Source organism: Plectropomus leopardus, chromosome 2 (genome assembly GCF_026936395.1).
Source record: "Plectropomus leopardus strain MGB_pleo_1.0 chromosome 2, ASM2693639v1, whole genome shotgun sequence".
Classification (NCBI taxonomy): Eukaryota; Metazoa; Chordata; class Actinopteri; order Perciformes; family Serranidae; genus Plectropomus; species Plectropomus leopardus.
The window spans coordinates 564,566-589,945 of NC_142177.1; the positions used below are offsets into that span (position 1 = coordinate 564,566).

The 25,380-nt window shown below is 39.1% G+C and overlaps 1 protein-coding gene across 13 annotated transcripts in view; it reads right to left on the reverse strand.

Annotated features, from left to right (window-relative positions):
- plekha6 (pleckstrin homology domain containing A6) overlaps positions 1-25,380 on the reverse strand; it is a 151,695-nt gene that overhangs the window by 37,487 nt on the left and 88,828 nt on the right. For 8 of the 13 annotated variants that reach the window (XM_088082478.1, XM_088082468.1, XM_088082460.1 and 5 more), the window contains 8 exons: positions 18,760-18,941; positions 15,254-15,823; positions 13,017-13,503; positions 12,512-12,598; positions 10,025-10,078; positions 7,131-7,202; positions 4,537-4,617; positions 2,201-2,350 (listed from right to left, as the gene is read on the reverse strand). In XM_088082478.1, the coding sequence (XP_087938604.1) occupies positions 2,201-2,350; positions 4,537-4,617; positions 7,131-7,202; positions 10,025-10,078; positions 12,512-12,598; positions 13,017-13,503; positions 15,254-15,823; positions 18,760-18,941 (1,683 nt within the window). The remainder of the gene's footprint in view (positions 1-2,200; positions 2,351-4,536; positions 4,618-7,130; positions 7,203-10,024; positions 10,079-12,511; positions 12,599-13,016; positions 13,504-15,253; positions 15,824-18,759; positions 18,942-25,380) is intronic. The other 5 variants (XM_088082473.1, XM_088082503.1, XM_088082506.1 and 2 more) reach the window with 2 other exon arrangements.

The window sequence follows — 25,380 nt, forward strand, 5'->3', positions numbered from 1 at the left end:
TTTCTTTCCTGATGTAGTCGACAGAGTGATTGCATGCCTCTTATTCTGGAGTATCTTCATTCGTGTGAAGTAGAATATCTTTAGGTGGTCCATAGTTTCATAATAATGATTTGTGTTTTACGTGTGTTTTACTTCTTACTGGTTTCTAAGTATGTCTTTTGCTTTTTTTTTTTTTTTAAATTTTCTTTGCACCTAGCACTTTTAATTGATCACTTTAATACCACTTCCCGCTGCTGCTTCTCAGCTCACGACCTAATATGGTGACATTCATGTCTTCTGCAGGACACTCCCCTCACGCCTTGTCAGGTTGTTATTGGTCTAATGTCACATGAATCTCGAACCAACCCACCTTGATAGGTGATCATTTGGTTTGTATATATATATATATGTATTTATACGATTGGTTGTATTTATGTAACTTTTTATCTTCTTTTGATTTTTTTCTATTTTAAATCTGCCTATTTAAATGATGTTTGTAATGTGTCTCTTGATGACCCTGATGAAGGCCAAAACGCATCGGTCAAATAAAGCTGTTCCTCAAACTACAAGTGTTGCTGGCTCTTTGACCTTTTTAAGTTTCAAACTCAATTCAAACGTAATTTCATCTGGAGGGCACATACATGAAGTTAGAGACCGGAGGCAGGGAGAGAAAGGAAGACATGCATGTGATAGCTAAAAAAATGTTTGACATGGAGGCATATTAGAGCGAACTCATTGAGTGCCAGCCCTATTATATAATGGAAAGTGGCTTGTGCCAGCTTTTCTGGCCATTTTGAGTCATCTTTCAAGACCCACAGAATATTTTGTACAAAGACTCTGAAAACACCGAATAGCTCAAATGAAAGAAGAAACTCTCTTTTTCATCAAGGAAAAAAAAACGTTTGTTTGCACCTTGTTCCATTCTTGATTTATCTGAAGTTAAATAGAGGCTAGTTTCATCAAAAAGACCACTTTTTTTCTAGAAGGCTGAAAAAAATGCATTTTTGTGAAAGGGAGTCTGTCAAGCAAAACAATGATTTGAATGTTAGAATTTTGCCTTCAGTGACATAAAAGACATCTGAAAATTGTATAACAAATGTTTAAATGTGGAAATATGCAAAGTACAGCACAATGCAACAAATCATGGCCCCAGTTCAGAGAGAGAAAACCCACAAAATAGAACCGTAGTCCTATTCCATTATTCCTACCTGCAGTATTTGGGCGACCAGGCCTGCTTTGAACACTCTAATTTTTTCAAAGTAAACGCTTTGGACCCCGCGGGACACTCAGTCCCGAGATCCATGAGAGTTTCTTCCAGCGTCCGCTGGTGAAACTGTCCACTTGACCCTCTCCATTTTTTGGGGGGCATTTTATGCCGATATTGAATTGATGTAGCTTTGTTGCTGTAGTTTTGAATCACCTCCGTAAAGATCGCTCTGCTTTCTGATCCCAGCTACTCCACTTCATGTTTTGATCTACCTTCTTTTGTACTACAACTGCGAATCACAGCAGCCCCAAAATTACACACAGGGAGCATGAGAGCGCCCTCTTGTGTCAGCCGCCGAAAAAACACTTTGACATATATATACGTCAATGGCACTCAAGCGTTGGCTTTTGAATGACGTATATATACGTCAATGGCACTCAACTACAGAAAATAAATATGAGGTTATGTTAAATTAGGTGGAAAGTTGCTACTACAACTGTAACAATTAAACACACACATTACATGACTTACCCAAAACTTTCAATATTTTCTTCTATTTTCATGACATTTTGAGGCCTGGAAAGCATGATTGGGAAATTCCCTGACCAGGTTTTCCATGACCGTGGGAACCCTGAATGCATAGCATGAATATGTCTGTGAATAGGTATTGCCATTTTGCTATCACCATTTAAAAATAGTACTTCATCAGAAAGTTCCACATAAGCTACAGCCTTCTTGGCTTTTTTTCCATTTTAAAAATGTCTCAGTAGCCTGACTAAGCAATGTTTATGCTCACTGTGTCCCTGGCAAAACGGTGCATGAGCTGAAAATGATGTTATCACATAATTTGTGTAAAAAGTGCTTCGCAAGTTGTCAGTCATCATATCAAACCCATGCCATGTCAAAAAAGAAATATGATACTTAGAAAGCACCAGATGCACACATGCGCCACAGCCACACACACACACACAAACACACCTAAGTGGGTCCTCAGAGTGTTATGCAGTGTCTTACACTGGAGGCCTGGGAGAGCTCCCCTCTGATGTTGATGAGCTGGTTCTGCAGGGTTTCCTTTTTGAACCGTAGCTTCTCCATCGCTAAAGGCTGGTTATGGTACAGCTCCATCTCTTGATGAGTTCCCACCAGTGCTTCCTCTAGGCTGTCCTGGGAACGGCAAGCATGGCGAGGCAGAAAGAAAGAGGCAATTGGTAATGAGCTTTATTGCCTTTTTTTTTTACTTGTCTCAATGACATATAGAGAGAGCTAATCATGGTTTTATTATTATATGTTATCTGTGATGTTGCGGCTTAAAACAGCATCTTTATTTAAACATGCTTGATGCTAGAAAAGTTTAATTATTCTGTTAGTCCTACTAAATCTGGATTTTTCTTGTATACACTGCAGTCGGAGCTAAACTGGCCGAGCCATTCTGCGCATGTTCCATAGTCTCGTCACTGGGCTTTGACCCAGAGGTGGAACAACATAAATTCATGGAAGAAAGTAAGGGGAAACAAAAGAAGATGAAGAAGGGAAGAAAACAAAACAAGACAAAGGTACCAAGTAAAACGTAGAGTACGTTAGAAATGTACAGGGCAGAGAAGTTAGTTGTTGTCACTGTTCAACATGCAACCTGTTTGCCGTTTGCTAACTTGTTTGGTGTGTGATGTTATAGGTCAACCTGAAATAGGTCCAACAGCAACTAGCTGAAAGGGGCATATCTCCAGCAGTGTTAATTTTGGCAGCTATATTAGATTTAGTCTTAGTCTTGACACAAAAATGCTTATTAGTTTTAGTCACATTTTAGTAATTTTATATCCTTCATAGTTTCAGTCTAGTTTTAGTAGATGAAAACTCACGTTTTAGTAGATGAAAATTCATGACATTTTGGTCAACTTTTATTCAAGGTGTTTGTTTTTTTGTATTTAAACTTATCCCGTCAGGCTTGTACAGGTCCAGGAAATTGTGATCAAGGTGACAGGTTGTATAAAAATGTCTTTTAATAAATACAACTACAAATAATTTCTACGTATTTAGAAACTTGCATATCTCCAGCAGTTTTTCCACAGATTTACAGGATAATTTACAAGCACCACTCACTGATCATCATTTGAAAAGCAAAGGACTTGAGAGAACTGGGTTTTGTACCCAGGTTCACTGTAAACTTTGACTTACTGATCTGACTCTGAAGAAGCAGAAAAGTAACTTTATTTACTTTATTTTTTTTTCTAAATCTGCAAAATGTTAGTCTGGAGGTTGAAAAAAGGTCCTCTCACAGAGTCCCTGATTAAAATGAAACTTGTAGCAGTTCATACTGTTTATATATAGCAGAGCCTCCTACCTGTCAGACGCTGTGCAGGGAAAATATGCAAAGAGCTGCTCGCTCTGCTGGGGTTCACCGGCTAACAAACAGAGCTAAACGCTAACAGCTTCTGCTGCATAACAAACTCCACAAATACAGATAACAGCTCCATTATCCACAGTCAGACACACACAGCTGACTATATACTGCTGAACTACAGCTCACAGCTTGCACCAACAGCTGAAGCTGCTCCAGTGTGAGTGTTTGCAGGCTGACCAAACATCCTAGTGCTGACTTTTTACGGGAGTGTCCAGCCAGCCAGCGCTCCAATCTCATACTGTTGCTCATGCTGTGTTAGAAAATAATTGCATGCACAGCTGTTGTTTGCTGTTCTGTTCTCCTCTCCTCTCATTTTGAATGTCTGATGATAGTCCACTGACTTTTTTGTCTAGTCCTGTCTCCACCTACCATTGTGGAGTCAGACATAGGCCTACTTCTGTCAATAAATTGAATCTCCCCCAGTGCTTGCATACTGGGACAAGGACAGTAGTCCAATTGAATGGCCTAATCAAGCTATAACTGCAGCTCCACTTAACTTTGTATGGACACGTACTGAGTGAGTGGGTGCATGTTATCACAATCGACTGTAAATGTCCACTCTGTGGTCATTTAAGATGCTGTACATACTGTAGTTGTTGTTTTGGATTGTGAGCGACAAATTATTAGAAACACCTTTCAATATAAAGCAGTCATATGCAACAGCACCACACAGCCTCAGAAAAATAACTGTCAATAGTCACCTCGCTAATGTATGTCCTGCCAAACACTTAACATGTTGGGTAAAGTTGTATTCATTCATTTCTTAAATTAAATGTAACAGTTTTTATTTAATTTTTATAGTTAATGAGTATATATCCCTTTTCCCTTTTGGGTTTTATTCAGAAAAACAAATCCTCACATCTGGTAAAAAGGGTTAAAAGCACTTTGGTTACCTGTAAAATATAAAACTTTTCTTCATCACATAACAATGTGAAAAATGATGTAGGCCTACCTTGTCCATTCTTAGTCTGTGGACAACAGCCTCGTGGTCTTTCAAAATACGGTTCTGCTCACATAGCCGACCCAGAAGTTTCTGTGTCAGACAGGACATCAGGTCGTTACCACATATGTTATGTGAGAAGACAAAATAAAGCGAAAAATTACAAACTTGTATCCGTGTGAGTGTATGCGTAGATTAAAGGGCCAAAAGTATATGAACCCCAGGGCCCGGTTGTTCATAAAAAATAATCTGGATCACAGCAATTCAGATTTGGAAATCCCATGTTTTGCTTATCAGGGACCGCTAATCTTAGTTTTGTGCAATTAGAGTTAATAAAACTGACAAATGAAAGTTAAATTTCAGTAATTTTGTCAACATTTTCATTTAAATGTTTGTTAAGTTACTATCTATCACTGCATAAGGTCACACAATGGTGGCCCACTGATGAAGGCATTCACTTTCAATAAGACCACATCTATAATGCATTATGAAGGCATTCATAGTGAATTATAATGCATTCATAATGCTTTATGAATACACTCAACACACATAATGCAAACTGATGCACTATATCAAAAGTCATAAACCATTATAGATGTGCCTCATAGTGATTTATAAGTGGCAAGGGTCTTATGGATGCTCTTGACTTGCTATAAACTAGAGGTTGACTGCATTATAAATATGTATAGTCACTTATTCACACATCAACAATTAAGTTTAGTAAGGACACATAGTGTGCTATAACAATCCATGCTGTATTATTAGTTATCATTGTATGTGTTAAGTAAAGTGAGGTACATATTGATGCATTTATAATAATTTTTGCTTCATCACAATGTTTCATTGTCATTTTCATACATTTTTAAGAATATATGCCGTGTCGTAAGTGATTAATGCCTACCATACATGAGAATACTTTCAAAATAAATTAAAAAGACTGAATTCTGACAATGTGTCAAAGAACTTTTAGAACTTTTAGAATTAGATTTCACAAAGACTGGGGATCTTGCAGCATCAGAGGACGACAGAAACTGTTGCAGCCCTTGAAATCTTCAGTGAGTAAACTATATGCTGTAGCTAGCTAGCTAACCACTGTCCCCATACCAAACAGGCTATTTGCAAGCTAAGTTAGCCACTGGAATGTTTGCTATTAGCCTACAAGCTAACCATATGATTTACCTGAAGATTACTTGGTTCAAAAATACGTGATTACCTGATATATGAATTTTGAAGCTAGCAATCTTTAGTTGAACCATACGATTATCTTGCAGGCTAATGGTAAACAATCCAGTAGCTAAAGTTAGCTTACAGAATCCCCTGCTGTGGTTAGCTCGCTAACTTATAGCATGCAGCATACTCACCAGGGATTTCAGAGCTGTAAATCTGTCCACTTCTTTGTTCTTCAGTCCTTAGTGGTACAATGGGAGGCCATGTCAAAGAGGCACTCTTTATCTCCGCTCAAATCAAGCCCCCAGGAAGTGCGCCACCCTCTGAAGCAAAATTTACATAGTGGCCGAAAGTGGAACTACAGCGTCACGTGATGCACACTGGCCCAGAAAGACTTTTCCCTGTATGTTAACATTGGGAAAGAGACCTCCTTAAATCACTGGATAATTTTTTTTGAGACATGTTGACTTTTCAGAATGCATTTTTTTATAGCCATTATTAAAAACATTAAGTCCTAAAGATTCGGTCTTTCTCCAGACATAAAATGAACACGCATCGGACCCGCGGGACACATGAACGCGCGTGTAACTCTAAGAGTTTCTGACACAGCACAGGCTTCGTACCGGCTGTAGTAATGGATATTTTTGCTGTAATTCATCATTTTTTAATCACAATTCATAATTTTAACCATTTTACAACACATCCATACACTGTTGGCTGTAAAGCTGTAATATGGACGTCTTACCGTGTCTGTATCAGAGACCGTATATACAGTCTACGGTCTGTATTCAAACTACCGGTTATCAGTGAGCAGCGCGGAGTTCTAGTGACAGTTACTAAACGATACTGAACGTAGTATTTTTAAAAGTTGAGCTGTGTAATAAAACAGGGGGCAATATTACAAGCACCACCTTTTATTACCTTTTTATGGGAACGACACATTCCAATTCTGTTAATTTGATTTCTCCAGTCGTGATTACAATATGATTCCCTGATGAGAATCCATTTTTTGCAATTTACTTTACTGAAAGGCTTAATAGATAGCCTAATCTGTTCTTTTATCACTGTCACAGTTAAACAAATGAGGTGCAAAATATAAATACATGTACATAAATTCAATCATAAAAAAGTTTTACTATGTTTTTGTCCGGAAATCTACCCTTATCCAGCCCTCTGCTAGGATCAGGATAAGCTTGATTGTTGTGGATCAAAAGTATCCCTATCCTGCTAAAAAGTTTTGAACAAAATGTACTGAGGGTTCTTAATTATTTGTTGTCCTTTTGACTAACCAATTTTCAACATTTGCCAAAATCCAACCAGATTACTTCTAAACAACTAGGCCCTGAACATACTTTTGGCCATGTAGTCACTTTGAAAAAAGTGTTCATCTGTGTGTAAGAGTGTGTTTGTGTGTTTGTTATGTTCAGTGTGTCTCTTACACTGGTTTCAATCTCATTAAGCTTCAGTGTGGGGTGTAGCTCTCTGCTGTACACATCATGGAAAGGAGGAACCTGTGAAAACAAACATAAAACAAATCATTTCAATGACCAATATTAATCAGACAGTATAGACACAGCGAGAGATTGTTCCTCATTCTAATGAATGGAAAGCTTAATTTGTTTAAGTGATGAAAGTCATCAAGATCAACATTTCTTTGTTGGCAGTGAAATGATTTCCCTGGCTGTTTTCACTGAGCTATTAATGATTCACTGTAAAATCTGACCAGTTGATTTTGCCTAAAAAATAGGAAACTGATTTCCTTGAAAAAATGTACGTAAATATAACAATTAGTCTTAAATTATGCTTACTTATCTAACTGTTGAGGTGACTTTATATATTTACTTGTTTTTCTAAGATGTTGCAACTTAAAAATGACAGGTTTAAATAAATCTAAATAAATAAATAAATCTTTTTAGTGTGAGCAAATTCAATAAACTAATTTTCTGTATTCTGCTGGCTGCAACTAGGCAATCATATTTGGATATTCTGAAACAAAACAGACTTTGACAATCTACAGACTTCATCACTGGCAAAAAAACCCTTTTTGGATGATCAAGTTTAGTCAGATTAACTTTGTTTACTGAAGTTGCACTTAGAGAGAATAAGATGATTCCACTTGTCATTTTTTAGTTGCAATAGCTTCACAAAGTAAATACAGCTAAATTTGGAGTAAACTTAACAGATATAAAGTAAACATACATCATGGTTATGGATTATATTTACTTTTCTTTTTCAAGGCAATCCTTTTCCAAGATTATGTTAAGTAAGATCAACCTGTCAGAATTTATAGTGTTTTTTCCAGGCCTGAGCCTCATTTGTAAACTCAGAAGCTCTTTGGTTCATGTGTCAGAATGAAGAACTGTATTTCAACCAAAAGTTTTCTTCTCTGCCCTGCCAGCACATCCACATTAACAACATGTCTTTCAAAGATCTGTGACTGAACTGGAATATTTTGTATAACTTAGAAGTATTAGTGATTCTTGAAAACAATCATTACAACAGCACCATGCAAAGAGGCATGGACAGGAAAGTGATTGTTCTCACTTTTGTGGATGTGACAAATTAGCTTAATGACTCTTGAAAGGGGTTCCAAATGGGCTGGAAATACTGTGTAAAAATCTATGTTGTAAGCTGAGAGAGGTCAACAAAACTGTACAAGGTAAGGTACAGCTGTGTTTTTAGCAGATCTACAGGCATGCAAAACTGCCTTTGAACAGAGTCCAAAAGGGTGAATGTAATCTCTGTGTGAGACTGGAAACATACAAACAAAGGTTGGATGGAGTCAGGAGGACACTGTGATGGATGACATGCTATTCACCCTCAATTTGGACATGTTTGTTTAATGCATACAGAGGCTCTTATCATAATACATAGTCATTAAATAATTTTCTCTTTTCAAAAACCTCAATGCCTATTTAAATTTAATTTAATTTAATTTAATTAATGTAAATAATTTGTCTTGTATTTATTTATTATTGATGCAAGTACCTTTTAGCCCAGATCAGTATCTGGCTGCAGAGGTCTCTGTCAGGCTGGGTATGGCCTGGCTCCAATCAGATGGTTTAAGGTTTAGGTTAGATATGACTGAGGTTTAGGTTAAGAGTCAGTAAGTCGATGGAATGATTTGTGGCAAATAATCAGAAATGCTACCTAAGCCAAGCAGAAGCAGAGAGTATGATATGCTCTTATAAAGGAATGATGGAGAAAAACAAAACCATGAATCTTTAGACTGTGAGTGACAGTATGGACTACATGCAAACAAGACAAGGGCCAAAGACAAGAGAGGCAGGCATACCTGGTCTATTAGTGGTTTAAACAGGCCTTTGAACAGGCCAGGAAGAAGAATGAAATTTGACAAGACTGGACAAGCCAACACTTGCCTAGGAATTTCCTAATTAGTACCAAAGTCAAAGATACACTTCAGGGCCCAGATTTTGGCTTTTGAATGGATTGAACCTTGAAAATGGGTGCTTCAAAAGAAAGAAGGGATTATTAAATTGTATTAGATCTCATGATCTACTTTGGTTTTGATCTGAGTCAAACCCTTAGTGTGTTTTTCAAAATGTATTTCTATTATCGGAATATATCTGTCTATCTATCTATCTATCTATCTATCTATATATATATAATTTTTTTTTCTAACTGAAGGCTGGATTCAGAGTGGCTTTCAGGATTAATAAAGATAATAGATATGTGGTGTTCTCACAGCAGGTATGTATGTTTCGGTGAGTGCGAATGTCACCACAGACCATTGTCTGACCTCATTCGGTGATAGAAAGTGACTTAGCAGACATTTATTTAAATAAAAATTGTTGACATAATTACTAAAATTTTATCTTTCATTCATCACTTTACATTAATTCCAATGACACAGTCAACAGTAGTTTCTAACAGTTGCATTCCCAATGCTGAGTCTGTCCCTGTAAGTACAAACACTTAGCAGCAGTAATCCCACACTAGCTATTCTACCTGTTGGTCTTTACATACTGTAGCAGAAGCCTACAATGTAGTCCTGTTTTAGGGTACTATTTATCCAGATTTGGTAATCTCTAAAAGTTTGTATCTGGATCAGGATGATCAGATCAAATATTGCTTTGGAAATCAAAAATAGGATGACTGGAACAACAATGGAACTCTGTTAGGGTGAACTAATATTTATTTTTTAAAGCAAACTCATAATCAAGCATCCTTGGGAAGGAAAAAAGAAACACAGGAGAGGAGACTGTCATCGGGAATGAAGGAGGGAAGAACCCTCAAACACTGACAATGTTATCCGTGATTGGAAAACAATGTATGAAATATGGAAACAAACAGTATTGTGTGTTTGTCCTACCTGTTGGTCTAAGTAATCCAGGTTGCGCTGGAGCTGTAGGTCTAATATGTCCTCCTGAGCCAAGCAGCAGCAACAGCAACACACATAAAAGTCACACAAACACACAGTGTGCAGAAAGAAGGCTTTCAGATAAGACAGCAGTGGAGCAAAGCACCATGACCAATCTGCCAATCACACCGAGGTTCAACAGCTCCTGGCCAATCATCAACTCTGACACTTTAAACACAGTTAAATGACTAAGAGCTGCTCATCTCACTGTACTTGAATGTTTTTGAACAATCACAACAACAGACAAACAAATAAAAACAAGACATTTTGAATGTCATTACAACTCTCTATTGCTAGCTTGTTCTAGGACTTTCTTTACATAAAATGACTATCTAAGGCATACCCAAAGTAAGCTGGAAGCACTCCTCGGCTTATCGTTCAAAATATACTATATGTGGGTCCACACATTATTGGTTATTAAAGTCAGATCAGGATTCTAGGCCATGAAGCCCTAAAAAACACACAACACAAGTTTGCTAGTACAGTGGAGTTACTTGAACTGATGGAGGTAAAGTTACCTTCCTTGTTAGCTGAGCTACAAACACACAGCTCTGTTTCATCTCACCTCTGCCTGTCCCTCTTCCACAAGGAACAGAGCCACACCATGATAGTAAATTCAGTAAATTCAGTAAACAAACATTGATTTATTTAGGACTTAGAGGACAGTTGAGGCAGCTCCAGATCCCTGGCACTGGGGTTTGCTTTGGCTGAAATTGAGCCGCAACAGCAGCCAGCTGAAGACTATCCAAAGTTTGTCCCTTGCCCCCACCACAAAAATAAACTAATTCTGTGGGAAACACTGAAATATTGTTGGATATATTACTTTAAAAACAGGGTATAAAATAAAAGGCTATATTATAGTCCTTAGTATTATAGTATATCCTGGTTGCGCCAATGCCATGATCGTGCTTGACGCGACCTTCTACTGCCATTATTATGAGTCACGCCTCCACTATCAATATACGCATGGGACTTTTATCAACACCCACAACATTTGCACATAACATCACATGCTATCATAGAGTGCATTTAGTAATTTTACACCTATCATTATTGTAATATGACATGCGTTTGTTACCATCATTGCTGTGCATCTTCCCCCCTCTCTTCCCCTCTCTCTTTCCTTTTTGTCATTTTTGTAATTCAATTGTTATTTACGACATCTATTGCACGTCTGTCTGGAAGAGGAAATCCCTCGTCATCCTAGCCGCTCTTCCTGAGATTTCTTCCATTTTTTTCCCCCCATTTCAGGGGTTCTTTTTCGGGAGTTTTTCCCTAGGGCGATGTGAGGATCCAAGGGCAGAGGGATGTCATATGCTGTAAAGCCCTCTGAGGCAAACTGTGTTCTGTGATAATGAGCTTTATCAATAAAAATGACTTGACTTGACTTTATTATTACCAATAACAACAGTTGCCGTGCTTTTGAGCGACTCACTGCTGCCTATCAAGCCACTTTGTGCCACTCAAAGCTCAGTGTTTCTTTGCAGCACACTGCCATTTTAAAGCTGCTTTTGTGCCGCTAAAAGCCAGGTGCTGTTTTTTATCATCAATCTTTTTCTAACCATCACCAAGTGCTTTTGTTGCCCAAACCTACCAAACCACCAACTCCTTCTGCATCAAAACAGTGTGAAAGGGGGTCCGGGGTGAGTTTACTAATGCCAGGGCTTCTGCCCAAGCAATAACATATGAGCAGTAGGGGTGAGATCATGCTGCTCACACAAGTGTTACTGTTGTTCCCTTTTTTCTATGCACGTCCATGAATTTGGGGGGCAGAGCTTTCAAAGCAGCAAGTGTGTTTGTTTGGGTTTTGAGTTCCATTATCAACAGTCTTTCTCTAGAATCATATACTCCACCTTTAAACCTTGTAGGTCAAGGCAATGTATTACAAATACAGACACAAGTTTAACAAATTTGGACAGAGTTGTTTAATTTTTTCCTTTCATCCTGTGTGAAAAGTAAAAGCCACTAGTAAAGGCCTTCATGAAACAATGAGTGTTTTAAGTTTAATGGAGATAGTTTAGTTTTATTCTGTGACCTATGTAGCTATATGTAGCAACTATAACTTACCTCTATTGATCATGGAGGTAAGTTCTCCCTGTAATTATTTCATGTTTTTCTCTGCGTAAAATAACACACTTACACGTATCAAATCATACACATATGCACAGAAGAGAGCTCCTGGTACCATGTTAGGAAAAGGACAGCAGAGTGGAGAGACAGAGAGGAGAGTCAGGGAGAAAAGGTCCAGACAGAGAGTGATGTGTACAGTACAAACAAACAGGGGACAGATGTACAGAAGAAAACCCAAAGCAAAGACACACACACTACTGCTGCAAGTGCCATAACGGCAGTAGACTGTGCCTGCCACCACAGGACTGTGTGGCTGATTTTGCATGTTATCCAGCAGATATATATGTATTGCACATTAAAGGCACATACCATTTTACTGTGGATGGAAGGGGATACAGGGTAGTTGTAGTGGTATAATCCTTGGCTTAAGGATCTCCTATCACCAGGGTAGTCATACTGAAGGAGGGAGTGAGGGTCATAGGGAAAAATGGATGCAAGAATTAATAAAAGTTGTAGAATAATGTAAGATGAATGTGGTTACAACATATGAACATCAATCTTTCATTCTTTCTTTCATCCCTGTTGACTTTTTGAGAACGTTTTTGTGCTACTCTTTTTTTAGGTCTCATTAAGACTTAATTTGACACCTCTATGACACTTTGTTTCATTTATTTTCCTATAGTCAAAAACTAGATTCCACCTAGAACATGGGACAAAGCTGGCTCCCATTAAATTAAAAATATCAGATCTCCTAAGTAAGTGGCCTGTTCTAACAAAAAAAACAAAAAACAAAAAAAAAAACGGATAAGGTTAGGTGATGGTTATGCTAATATCCACTGCATCATTCTAAAAACACACACACTCATTATTTTACCTTCGGTGAGCTGAGGGATCTCCTCAGGCTGTAGACAGATGGATCTACATAGATCACATCGTCCCTCAATCTTCCTGGAAACCTGTCAAAGCGGGCAGAAGGCGATCGAGCTGGCGAGACAAAGTTGGGTGGCACGGGTGAGTAGGGCCCCCCCAGTGACGATGACGGTGACCTGGGCACAGACCTGGAGCGGGGCTGGATGGACAGACGTCTCATGGATGTTTCCATTCCACCATAGCACGGTGGCCCCCATTGGTCCCTGGACATTGGGGTTCCATACAGGTGATGGGGTCCGTCCCTCAGTGAGTGGCGTTTCTCCTCAACAGTCCAGCGCCGGTCATATCCCCCCATAGCGGAGACAGAGCAGATACTGTCAGGTCGGACTCCTGGTGGGTACAGAGGGTACTCCTCCACATACTGGGGGCCACCAGCGTAGCCATAGTAGTCACCTGAGACCCCACGGTTTACAGGATAGTAACAAGATGGACTGAAAGAACAGGAAAAGATAAAGATAATTGCTTCGACAAATGTCATGTCAAGTCATGACAGTTTGTGGCGTCTCTATTGTGTAAAATAAATGCTAGGTTAAAATAAATAATGAAGTTACATGTTTTTCATGGATACCAGATGTGTTTTAGCACACATCTCATGCTACATTTTTAAGACCTTTTTAACATATTTCAGTCATTCACCTCTCATTAATTACTCTTTCATTTTCCATCCATCCATCCATTCATCCATCCATCCATTCATTTTCATGTGCTTATCCACGGCTGGGCAATGGGGGGAGCAGGCCAGGCCAAGCACTCCTAACATCCCTCTCCCCAGCAACACTTTCCAGCTCCTCCTGGGAGACCCCAAGGTGTTTCCAGTTTAGATGAAATATATAATCCCTCCAGCGTGTTCTGGGTATGCCCTGGGGAGGAGGCGCCTCGGAGGCATCCAAATCAGATGCCCAAACCGATCTGATATCTGAGCAATCTCTTCCCTTCTGACCATTAATGAGGGTTGGAATGTTGATTAACCAGTAAATCAAAAGCTTTGAATTCTCGCACAGCTCCCTCTTCACCACAACAGTCCTGCACATTGCCTGCATCACTGCTGACCCCACGCCAAACGCTCCATTTACCTTCACTCTTGAACAAGACCCTGAACTACCTTATTTGGGGCAGCACCTCTCTCCCAGCCCAGAGAGTTAATTCACTGTCCATAACTGCTTATCCTGGCTAGGGCCTATCAGGGCTGTCGGTGGACGCGAGGCGGGGTACACCTTGGACAGGTCGCCAGATTATCACAGGGCTGACACACAGAGGCAGACAACCATTCATGCTGACATTCACACCTACGGGCAATTTAGAGTCACCAATTAACCTGCATATCTTTGGGCTGTGGAAGGAAGATGAACACCCACACTGACACAAGGAGAACATGGATATTTCACACAGAAATGACAATTAAAAATTGGTCCCTGATTGTCTCTTGTTTTGAAAACTATATTTTTATCAGTTAGCTCTGTGCTGTCAGCAGTGTCAGCATGGCTCGTAGTGCAAACATAGTTAACAATGCTTGAAGGGTTTTGTGGTTTAAAATGAAGTTGCTTGCTCATCAGGGCTACCTGGGCTTTTGCAGCAGCTCTGTCCTGCCGGTGAGACAGCATTAGCCTACTAGTAATAATTGTCAAATGTGTGGTACCACTAGCTAGTTCTCATCTGACCCAGAGTGGTATGCAGTGCAGAGCAGCCAAGGCTAATATTAGCAAACCAGAGACTGCAGGGTGGGTGTGGGCGCTATGTTTTCACATGTTAGCGCTGCTAACCAGCTGTCTGTCACTACAGCCAACAGAAAATAAAATAAAGCCAAGACATTTACATCATGAAACAAAATCTCACCCTCTCTAGAGTGTTTTGAGATCCAGTCCAAATGCTCACTGAGCTAATCAAGTGCCAGCCTTATAGGAAAGACCTCTTTTATTTCAGTTAATTCTGAACTTTTCTTTTTCCGTAAAAGTTAACCATTTGGTTACTGATTAATTGGTGTTGGGCTATAGAAAGCAAAATTCGAAGACCCTGACATCTCTAATTGACATGCAACTTGATTGAGATGCACTTGGGGGAGACACCTGCATGCAGCTATGATTGCTGCGCCAGTTGACAGCAGCATCATCAGTGTCCTGCTAACAGATGAAAACCTGAGGAGGAAGTCCACTGTCATATCTCTCCTGTTCTCCCCTCATCTACCTGTTGATGTCCTCCTGGGACGCTATGCCCCGCCGCTGGTTGACCCACTGCTGCAGCTGTGCCATTGAGCTCTTCCTCTGGGCCACCCTCTCTGGAGCTGTCCTGGGCACAAACCCCCTTCTCAGCACCACGTTTTCCTGTTGCTCCCTGGTGTCACTTAATGGGCTGACCCCCCCCTCTGGGTGTCCCGAGGGGACACGGTGTCCACTGGAAGGTGGGTGTTTGCTGCTGCTGTGGTGGGGCATGGTGTCCTGAGGGCCATAGCTGCCCCAACCATTTGGATGTTGACTTGGGTAAGAGGTGTGGTCAGGACCAGCCCCTCCTCCTTCATCTTCACCTTCTCTTCCACCTTTACCTAGTCTTCCATCTCTCTTTTTACCCTCTTGGTCAGAGCAGGGGGTCGAGGGTGGGGGCTTCTCCTGGTTGTTGACCCCGTTGATCTTAGTGACGGGGTGGAGGTCACTGTCTGTTTCATTGTGTGTTTGTGTGTGTGGATGCTGTTGTTTCTGCGGGCTGGGAGCCTTGGTCACCATGGTGTGGTTGAGATCTGCAGTGGTGTCAGAGTTTATTCTGTGGAATTTAAAAGAAAACAAGGCATGAAAATAGATAGGCAGCTTTGGTTTAATTCAAAAAGATTACAGGGGCAAAAAATAGATTTAAAAGCAACAAATCTCAACACCAGGCCAAGAACCTAAGTCAGTGACCAACCTGTGGAATAATCTCTCGAAATGTTTAATTTCTCCTATTAATATTGTTTTCATGGTGATGACCTCCACCTGGTACAGTGTGTGCCCCATATAGGCTAAGTCCTCTGCGGCAGTGTGGGTTGGATTCTGACCCGTGGCATTTTCCTTCGTGTCACCCCTGCTGTCTAACCCACCTTTCCTAGCTCTCTATAGCTGTCCTATCGATAAAGGCACGATCCAAAAAGTAATCTTTTACATTGTTTTCATGGCAATATCAAATTGGCCAACAAAGAAAAATCACAAAGATGTGTAATCATGAAGTCTAATGGTTGGACAGGTAATTTAATCATGGGACAGCTCTGATGAGTCTCCCTCCAACATCAGCATAACACATAGCCAGGAGGCAAATCCACATCCACTGACTGACAGGTCTGACAGGTCTTGACAGGTGATGCTGCCTTAATCTGCACCTCATACAGGGCTTGACTTGGACAAGTAATAAAAGTATGCATGAGTTTGTTATGTCCAACTGCATAATGTTACTTTTGACAAGTCAAGGGTGTCTGTGTGCATTTGGGTTATCATCTCACCCGTCTGTGTGCTCTTGCAGGCAGGTGCTTGTTATAGCAACTGGGAACAGCTCAGAGTTCTTTAGGTTATTTAGTTATGTGCACAGCTAGTGGCTTGCTCTTTGGCTGAACCTCTGCTGCTGCATGTTACTGCCCTGCTCTGGTTTGGTTATCTTTCCTTAGTTCTTTGCTTTGCTTTTATGCGAATTACAAACCCCCCACACATTTATACTCATACATCGCACACACTACTGACAACACTGACTTCCATACTCCACAGTGTATATATTTAAGTTAAAGGTATAGTCGGTAACCTTTTCCTTAAAAAAAAAAAAAAAAGAGCCTTGTATCAGCAAATGATGGGATTCTGTCCACAGAGATGTCAGAGGGCTTTTGTTTTGAGAGGGAAGCAAGGAAGTTGAAGTAAAACAGACATCTTTGTATTTCCTCATCTCTGTAACAGGAAGAGACATTACTGCAGTAAAAAGTGGTATAGAGTCAATATAATCATCAAAACCCCATTTTCCCTGTCTATTTCTGCTGACAAACACGCTCATCACATGTAAAAAATTAGCAAGCCATCATTTCTCTACATGTGCTGCAGCTGACACGCAGCTGAAGGAGCGGCTTGGAATGAAGAGCAACGCGAAGCTGGCCTGTTTTCTGTTGGACAGGTAAGTGCCAAACATCCCGAGAGGGGTCTGCCTGCAGGCCTCCATTGTGAGGACACTTCAGGTGCAGGCTCCACTCTCAGGTCACCTCCACTGTCAGAATAGGAAATAACACAAAAAGTACACAATAAATGATCTTTATTTAATTAGTCAACAATATAACATGAAAATTTTGATTTTGCCTGTTTTTTTTGCATAGAACATAACTTGTTTTTTTTTATTTATTCCAGTGTAGCAACATATAGTATAGTATAAAGCTAGTATAAAGATTCAATAATTTTAAAAGTAACGTTATCTTATTTACATGCGCTATTGATTTAATCTGTCAAAATGGGACAAACTCCGTCCATATAGCCTAGCGACATCAGTTCGCAGCAGTCTCTAGGCTGTATTTATTTTGTATTATCTGTATTATTTCTTGTTCTGACAGTGACTTGAGAGCGGAGCCTGCACCGAAAGTGTCCTCACAGTGGAGGCCTGCAAGCGGTTAGCTTGTGCTAGCTTGCTAATGTTTTATCGTCGGCTTTTCCATTATGACAAATGCAATATAACATAACATAACATCATTTTCAGTTGTCACAATGTTTACAGTAGCATTCCCAAGCAGACATTGTAAGCTGATCATTGAAGACAGTTTCAATCATAAATGCAAAAATCTACACAAGTACAGCTGACACCAAGTTGTGGGCTGATTGTTGGCGACTTGGCATCAGCTGTAGTTGTGTAAATTTGTGCATTTATGTTTGTAACTGTGAATCCAGTGCTGCATCTTTGATATCTGCAGGCTAGATGGGTGTGTTCTTGTAATTCAGGTTAGAGGCAGTGTGTGTGGCGACGTGTCCAGGAGGAGAGGAACAATGCTACTGACTATACCTTTAACCTTTAATCTGGTCTAATTTGGTAAAATTTGGTTAAATGAAGATCTTTTGTTGATCTTTGCCATGGTGTGCTTCCCTTAGTCTTGTGGCCTTTTTAAACTGGGTCACAACATGACTCACTTTGTAATATGTGGGACAGATTGGATTTGTGTCTGTCATGCTTTTTTGGTGTATTTTGTTGATGACGTTACCAGTACATTACTAGTACACAAGACAAAACATCTTGTGTTTTTATATTCTGAGAAGACATGTAAAACTAGTGCATATTTCTTTCCTGTTTTTGTTGCCGTCTCCTATTTATATTTTATTTGTATTATTTGAGTAAAAAAAAACAGCAATAAGAAATTAAAACACACACACACACACACACACACACACATATATATACAGATTTCTAAAGGTTTACTAAAATAAATCAATTGCTTTTTGAAGATATTTTCAGATGTGGATGTATGAATGTATGAATAGAAGACATAATGCAAGTGTAAATACCATAAAACAGCTTGTTTCATGGTGGCTTGCATTGCTTCTGATCACAGTGTTGTTCCTGGTAGCCCTTTTAAGTTATGAATAGTGCTCCATACATATTGCCGTGACTGGACATACTGGATAAGGTCAATCAAATAGACTCAGGAGAATGTGACTGCCGTTGCATGTGTAGTGTATGTCTAAAATAGCTGTGTGCACGTGTGTGAACAGCACCTCTGTGTTGGTTGAATGTGGACCTCTGCAGCCTCACTCATGGCTCTAATCCATTCTTCCTGTTCCTCATGGCTATCTGCGCTGAAGTAGTATGTCCTGGTACCAGCATGCTCTGCCTGCATGCAAAACACAACAGGACCCTTCAACTCCCCATCCTCACCCTCCTCCTTATCCAACCTCACCTGTAGAGGGAGACAAAATACAGAGACAGCACATGAGTCACACACTAAGGCGCATCACTGTTATTTTCAACATGCTCATTATGTTAACCAGCAGGATTCATCTCCCCATGCAGTGAAGCATAACATCAGTTATATCAAGGTTTATTTTTATAGTAAACCTCTATATATGCTGGTCAAACTGAAAGTGAGGACACTTGACAAGCTAATAATCTTTCATTGCATAATAAAACTGTGAGAGTACAGCTACTGTAAAGTCTGTAAAACTGTTAACAGTGTTAAAGCCCCTTGAGGCACATTTTTGATATGTGTTATTATTCTGTTTACATGAAATGTATGTTTCCAGTTGCCTCACTGTCAGCTCCGCTAAATTTGCGCCAAATTTGCACTAAATTTATGCTCTTATTTATGTTTTGCAAATGTTGTCTTTATGTCTTTTTGTGGCTGGTGTTGAACTGTGGTTGTGTGTGACTGTGAATCACCCATCTGAATGAGAAAATCAACTCACCAGTCTGTAAACTGAGTTTCTGTGATTCTGATGGCTAGCCAGGTTGAGTTTTTTTGTTTTGTTTTGTTTTGTTTTGTTTTGTTTTGTTTTGTTTTGTTTTGTTTTGTTTTTTGTTTCAGATGTACATATCATTAAACATCAAGGAAAACGTGGAGAAGATGACATCACATCAAATTCACTGAGTCTGTGGTGGGCTTGATTTGTAAAACAGTTGCAGCAACTTTACCCATAACCACAATCATTCCACAACCAGAAACCATGGATAACCAGAACCATACACAAATAGACAATTATAAAGCAGCTGCCAACAAATGAAAGCAGAGGTGAAAAAGGACCTAATTGCAGCAACATGTTGAAGGAGCTTCACTTCACTTGAGTTGTACCTTGTAAGACTTCATGTGACAAATAAATGATTTATTGATTGCTTCTTTGTTTGATTGATAAATAAATAAAACGGACTTAACTAGACATAAGTTTGGCTAATTATTTTACAGTTATTCCTGATAAATTTATCGACCTGACCACTAAAATAGGACCAAAGTTGTGATAAATGCTTTACTGGCAGGCATGCACAACCCTGTTGGTGACTGCTGTTCCATTAAAGCTACAATCAGTGATTCTGTTACAGTTCCAAGCACCCCTGAAATCTCCTTAAATACCCTTACAGCTCATGTCCTCTGTTTTGTAACATAAACCAGATAACAGTTGAGTTTTAACACAACTGCAAGGTTTGCAGAGGTGGTATTGGTTTTAATAATAAAATCATAGTGTGTAGCTTTGAACAGCAGATTTGACATGCAGTCAATAACTGAGCATAAACAAGCCAAAAGAGCATGTATGAATCCTTAGGTATCCAGCAGTTATACAGACATGCAGTATTGTACAAGTGATGTAATCATGCATTCTTTACAGACAGGACAGTTATTAAATTATCAACACTGTACCTACTGTACGTTCTACCACAACAGGAGGCATTAGGACCAGTGGACCTCACAGGGGTGGACAAAGTAAGGAGGAGAGGAGGGAAGTTAACAGTTTTAGGGTCAAAAGTCACAGCTGTGCTAAAAATCATCATACTACCTGCCATATGTAGAACACAGTACATGTAGCAAGTTGTAATTATAGTATGTACAACATATAAACTCCTGGAAACACACACACACACACACACACACACACACACACACACATATATACAGCATGTGGCCCATGTACCTAAATGATACAGCTACTGCTTTTAACTCTTATTTAGTACTGGGAATACTAGCACTGAGATGTTTACCAGGAAGAAGACACACAGTCAACATTTCTTGCAAAATGTTTCCAGATACTTAAACCAAAGGCATTTCAGAAATACACCATGAGAGGGCAGCATAAGCAAAGCTGGTCAAAGAAATCATTTGGTGACATTTTAAGGAGATTAGCTGAGGCTTTTTCTCTGATGTATTAACATCTCAACAAAAGATGAAAAGATTAAACTATCAAGTTTAAAAGTGTAATATTGTAAGACAGAACCTATTTCCTGAAAGACCTGTTCTAGGCATAATGTATGTTATGTACATAAAACCTAATTCTACACCCCCAAAAAATCACATAAAGGTAGTGGAGGAAAAGAAAACAGTCTCAAAGCATGAAAATTCTCTAAAACTACTACGACTACTACTACTACTACTACTACTAGTACTACTTGGGCACTTGAGTAAATGTAAATAATTACCTTATCTGCTCTATATTAAAAATGACTGGTGTTCACATCCACCATGATCTAAATACTTGCTTTTTAAAACATTTTAACCCCTGCTGGTTTCTGCATGTCCATGTTGGCCCAAGCTTGGCCCAGTAATGATCCTAGCATTTTGCAGACAGAGCTATTTCTGTCCTCTGTTGTGAACTCTTGTGGTAAAGAAGTTGACATGTCATATCCTGTGCTACTTTATCAAGTTTCCAAACTCAAATTTCCAAAGACATATCTTAACATGTGCAAAATAATACAAAACTTCATTCAATTAAAAATTTTCATATTTTTACATACCCAACAGTAAGTTGCTTTGCTCAATAGTAAGCAGGTTATTTTTTATAGCAAAGGTTACAAGTTCAATTCCTGCATTTTTTTAGAATACATTTTGAGACTTTTCACACAGTAGCATTATTTTTGTAAAAACTACTTGACATGGGATGTATTACAGTTTTTCAACAAAAAGTGATGTACAGACAATGGTGTATAGATGCACAGACATACTATTTACATCAGATTCTGTACATAATACTAATTTCTATCAAAACAAGATATCACTGAGCGTTTGATAAAGTTGAAAGAAGAGTATATTTTGGTGTGTGTGTGTGTGTAGTTCTGTGTGTGTTTAGGAGGAGAGGCAGTACTGCCATACAACAGCAGGAGGAAGTGATGTCAGAGACAAACAGGAGTCCCTTCCTTCCACGGTGGAGCACTCTGATGCTCCACCTCCAGCAGTGAAGCAAGGTGATGCAATTGGCTGAAATGGCTGTATAATAAGAGGCAGCAGTAACCTAGCAACAGAGGTGGGGCTTTAGGAAGTGTGTGTAGGTGTGCGAGTGTGTGTGTGTGTGTGTGTGTGTGTGTGTGTGTGTGTGTGTGTGCAGCTGTCTTCTGTCCTTCCTTTGTTCATTTATTACAGGAGAGATGAATGGTATATCAGCATTATCTCGCACACTTCTCTTTGTTTAAGGCACACTAATATAATTACTATAATCATTTATTATTTTTGATATGCTTTGGAATTAAAAGAAAAACAAAGGACAGTAGGCCACTGAGAAGGAAGCAGAAAGAAGGAAGGAAAAGATTAAACATTAAGAAACAAATTCGAAAGAGATAACGAGATTACAGATATGAGAAAGTAGAACCCAGCCTGCAATGGCATTACACTGCAATACAGTGATCCACCATATAAAAGATTTGTGGGCCGGGGGCATAAAGTGGAGGGGCCAGTGGCCTCTTTCCAATAACCACCCCCACTTCCAGCCCCCTTTGCTTGTACTACAACCATCGTACCAACTCAACCCTCACTTTGATGTCAACTACACACCTGTGAAGTTTAGTGACTGCATTTTGCAGGGTCCAAAATTAACACACGCCAAGCACCATGTGTGGATAAATTTTTTGTTTGGTGACTAAATCTCAGAAGCCCATCTGTCACACATGTAATTAAACTATACTGAAAGTATCTGTTGCGCTTTGGTGTCATTTAGGGGTGCACAGCTTTGCTGCTCCTATGTTATCATCCTATGTGTCATTCACACGCACACACACACACACACAAATGGTATGGCAAAACCTGACAATCACGAGTGCTCCGGCACTGTTTACCGTCCAGGACATCTGCAGATCTGCTAAACTTTCACTTGCTAGTGGTTTTAACATGAACAGAGCATCACTGCTTACCGGAGATAACTTATTTGCATGCTGAGGCTGTGACAATGAGCTGTTCAATATCATTAAATAATCTTGCTTCTTTTTGCTCTGCCCTCTTGTTTGTTTGCCTTCAACATAACAACATTTAACCTCTATTTAACCAGCAAAACCTCTTAACATTAAAATAGTCTTTTTCAAAAGTTTCCTGGTGATATGTTTGGCTGTTAGCTTTTTTATCTATGGATGGCTAGATTAATAAAAAGAGGAACTGAAGAAAGAAACAATGAAAGGAAGGAAAACCAAAGGTAAAGAAAAGATAAAGAAAAGATGAGAAAAGAAAAAAATAAAAGGACGGGAATTGTTCTCACCCCTAACTCATCAAATCACGATGGTTGGTAAGTGGCCCTCTGATACCCATGTCAGGAGGCATCAATTAGAATCTGTATGAGATGCACCAGGCACTGCCTTTATAAAACACTTGGAACTAACGCAGATTAAAGAGTGACAAAGTCTGCATAGGGAGGAAGGTGGATGGACGTGCAAACAAACACAAGACTTTCACCCAGTAGACTGCTGTTTGTGTCCTGTGTAAAAACAAAGTCAGAGCTGAGTAGTAAGTAATTATGTAAGTAATTTTGTCCAACTTGCTCTGGAGGCTGCATTATGTATGGAAATCTCACCATAAATGCAAACTAGTCAAAATCACTGACCATGATTTTTTCTAAATGTAAGAAGTGGTTATGCATTTTACATGCAGTATTCACATCCCTTTATTGATTTATTTTAAAGTGACACTTGGGTCACATTCATGTGTATTATCTTTACTTTTTATTTACTCTGTGTGCCTGCATGTGAATTCTGATTTAGTAACATTTACGCTGTTGGTGTCCTAATCTTAATTCTCTGAAGGCTGAGTCAAAATTCACTCTATTGTGATAAAAATCTTGATTGTGTGAATGCTGATCCTTTTTAAAAAAAAACCTTTTATTTCATTGTGGGAGCTATTTGTTTGTAAATCTTAGTTTTTTGTTCACTAATTTGAAGTAACATTTATGTTTGATTATTTTAGATATTTGTTTTATTAAGATTAGAGTTCTTTAGTGTTTTCTTTAGTTGTTTGTTTAGCTTAATTATTTCCCAGTTTAGTGTTTAGTTTGTTTAGTTATTATTTTGTTCATTTATTTTGTTTTGGAATTTGGCTTTGGGCACCAGGAGATATATAGGTAGAAGGGTAGGTCTAGGACCAGAATGCACCTGGGTGGCCCTATGGTTTTTTACCTGAGCAGGAGAGGCAGGATTCTTTTGATCTTTGTTTGCTTGCGTCTGAAAAAAAATAAACTATGAAAACCTTAAAATTTTGGAATGGACATTGAATTTCTTCTGCCTGAGTAAGTTACAAGCCCATGGTGCAAAGTGACTCTTTGATTTACATTTTTTGAAGTTGAGTCAAAGGTTATATATTTCGACAAATGGCCACTACAATCATAATCTGTTTTTGTTTTTCAACTATTTTAAAGCACTTCAGAGAATCTCCAAATCCTCTTAACCCTTTGAAGCCTGGATGAACATCAGTTTTTCTTGTGCTGCATTCACAGACACCTTTTACCTTTTAAGTATTTTAACCATTGAACCCTGATGAAAAAAAAAGGTTCATTTCTCTTCAAAAACATAGGAAAAGGCAATGAGCAAATTGGAAGAAATTGGTAAAAGGTGACAAGAAAATAAACTAATAATTTCTGTTAAAAAAGGAGCTAGAACATTATTAGAACATTAAAAAATAGGTAAAATGTCCAGAAACTATATTTCTGATCATAATAGTTATTTTAGCACTTTTTTCAGGTAATTTTCTTTTTTCTTTCTGTATTATTACCTTCTTTTTTGCTATTTCCACGCATTCTTCTAGCAAATTTACTAATTTGGTGCGGATTTTGGGTTCATTATTTGTTAAGTTGCTCATTGCCCTCCTCCCATGCTTTTGAAAGAAATCAATCTGATTTTCTCAGGTTCAAAGTTAAACCTTCTCCACTTTTAGAACCAAAATGTTTCTATCCTCAAGTCCTCAAGGCTTTACATGACAAAAATTAAAACATCAATTAAAATTTAGACTTGCTTTGGCTAAATCAAAGAGAATGATCCACCTTGCCGCACCCACAAGACACCAGTAGGCACTGCATCTCTTACAGTAACCCAGGACGACTCTGTAAAAAAAAGTGTATACGTTTTTATGAAGCTGCAAATCATAAATCTTGTGAGTTATTTCTTTCCATAATTCCTACATGCTTAAGGCAGTTGCTGTAAAGATAATAAATGTCTATGGCCTCAACGTAAAGCAAGTCAGCTGTCTATCCCTCAAACAGAGCAGTCTGTCCACTGATTAACAGGAAATCACTTACAGAGCCGTGAAACATTTTACTCACAACTTGGTGATAACCCTGGCCTGAGAAGCAATGCTCACCAGCACAACAGACAACAGACAAGTCATGTACAATTATGGCTGAGACACAAGAAATGCATGCTACGTTGAAGAGGGTACTCAGCTACTCACC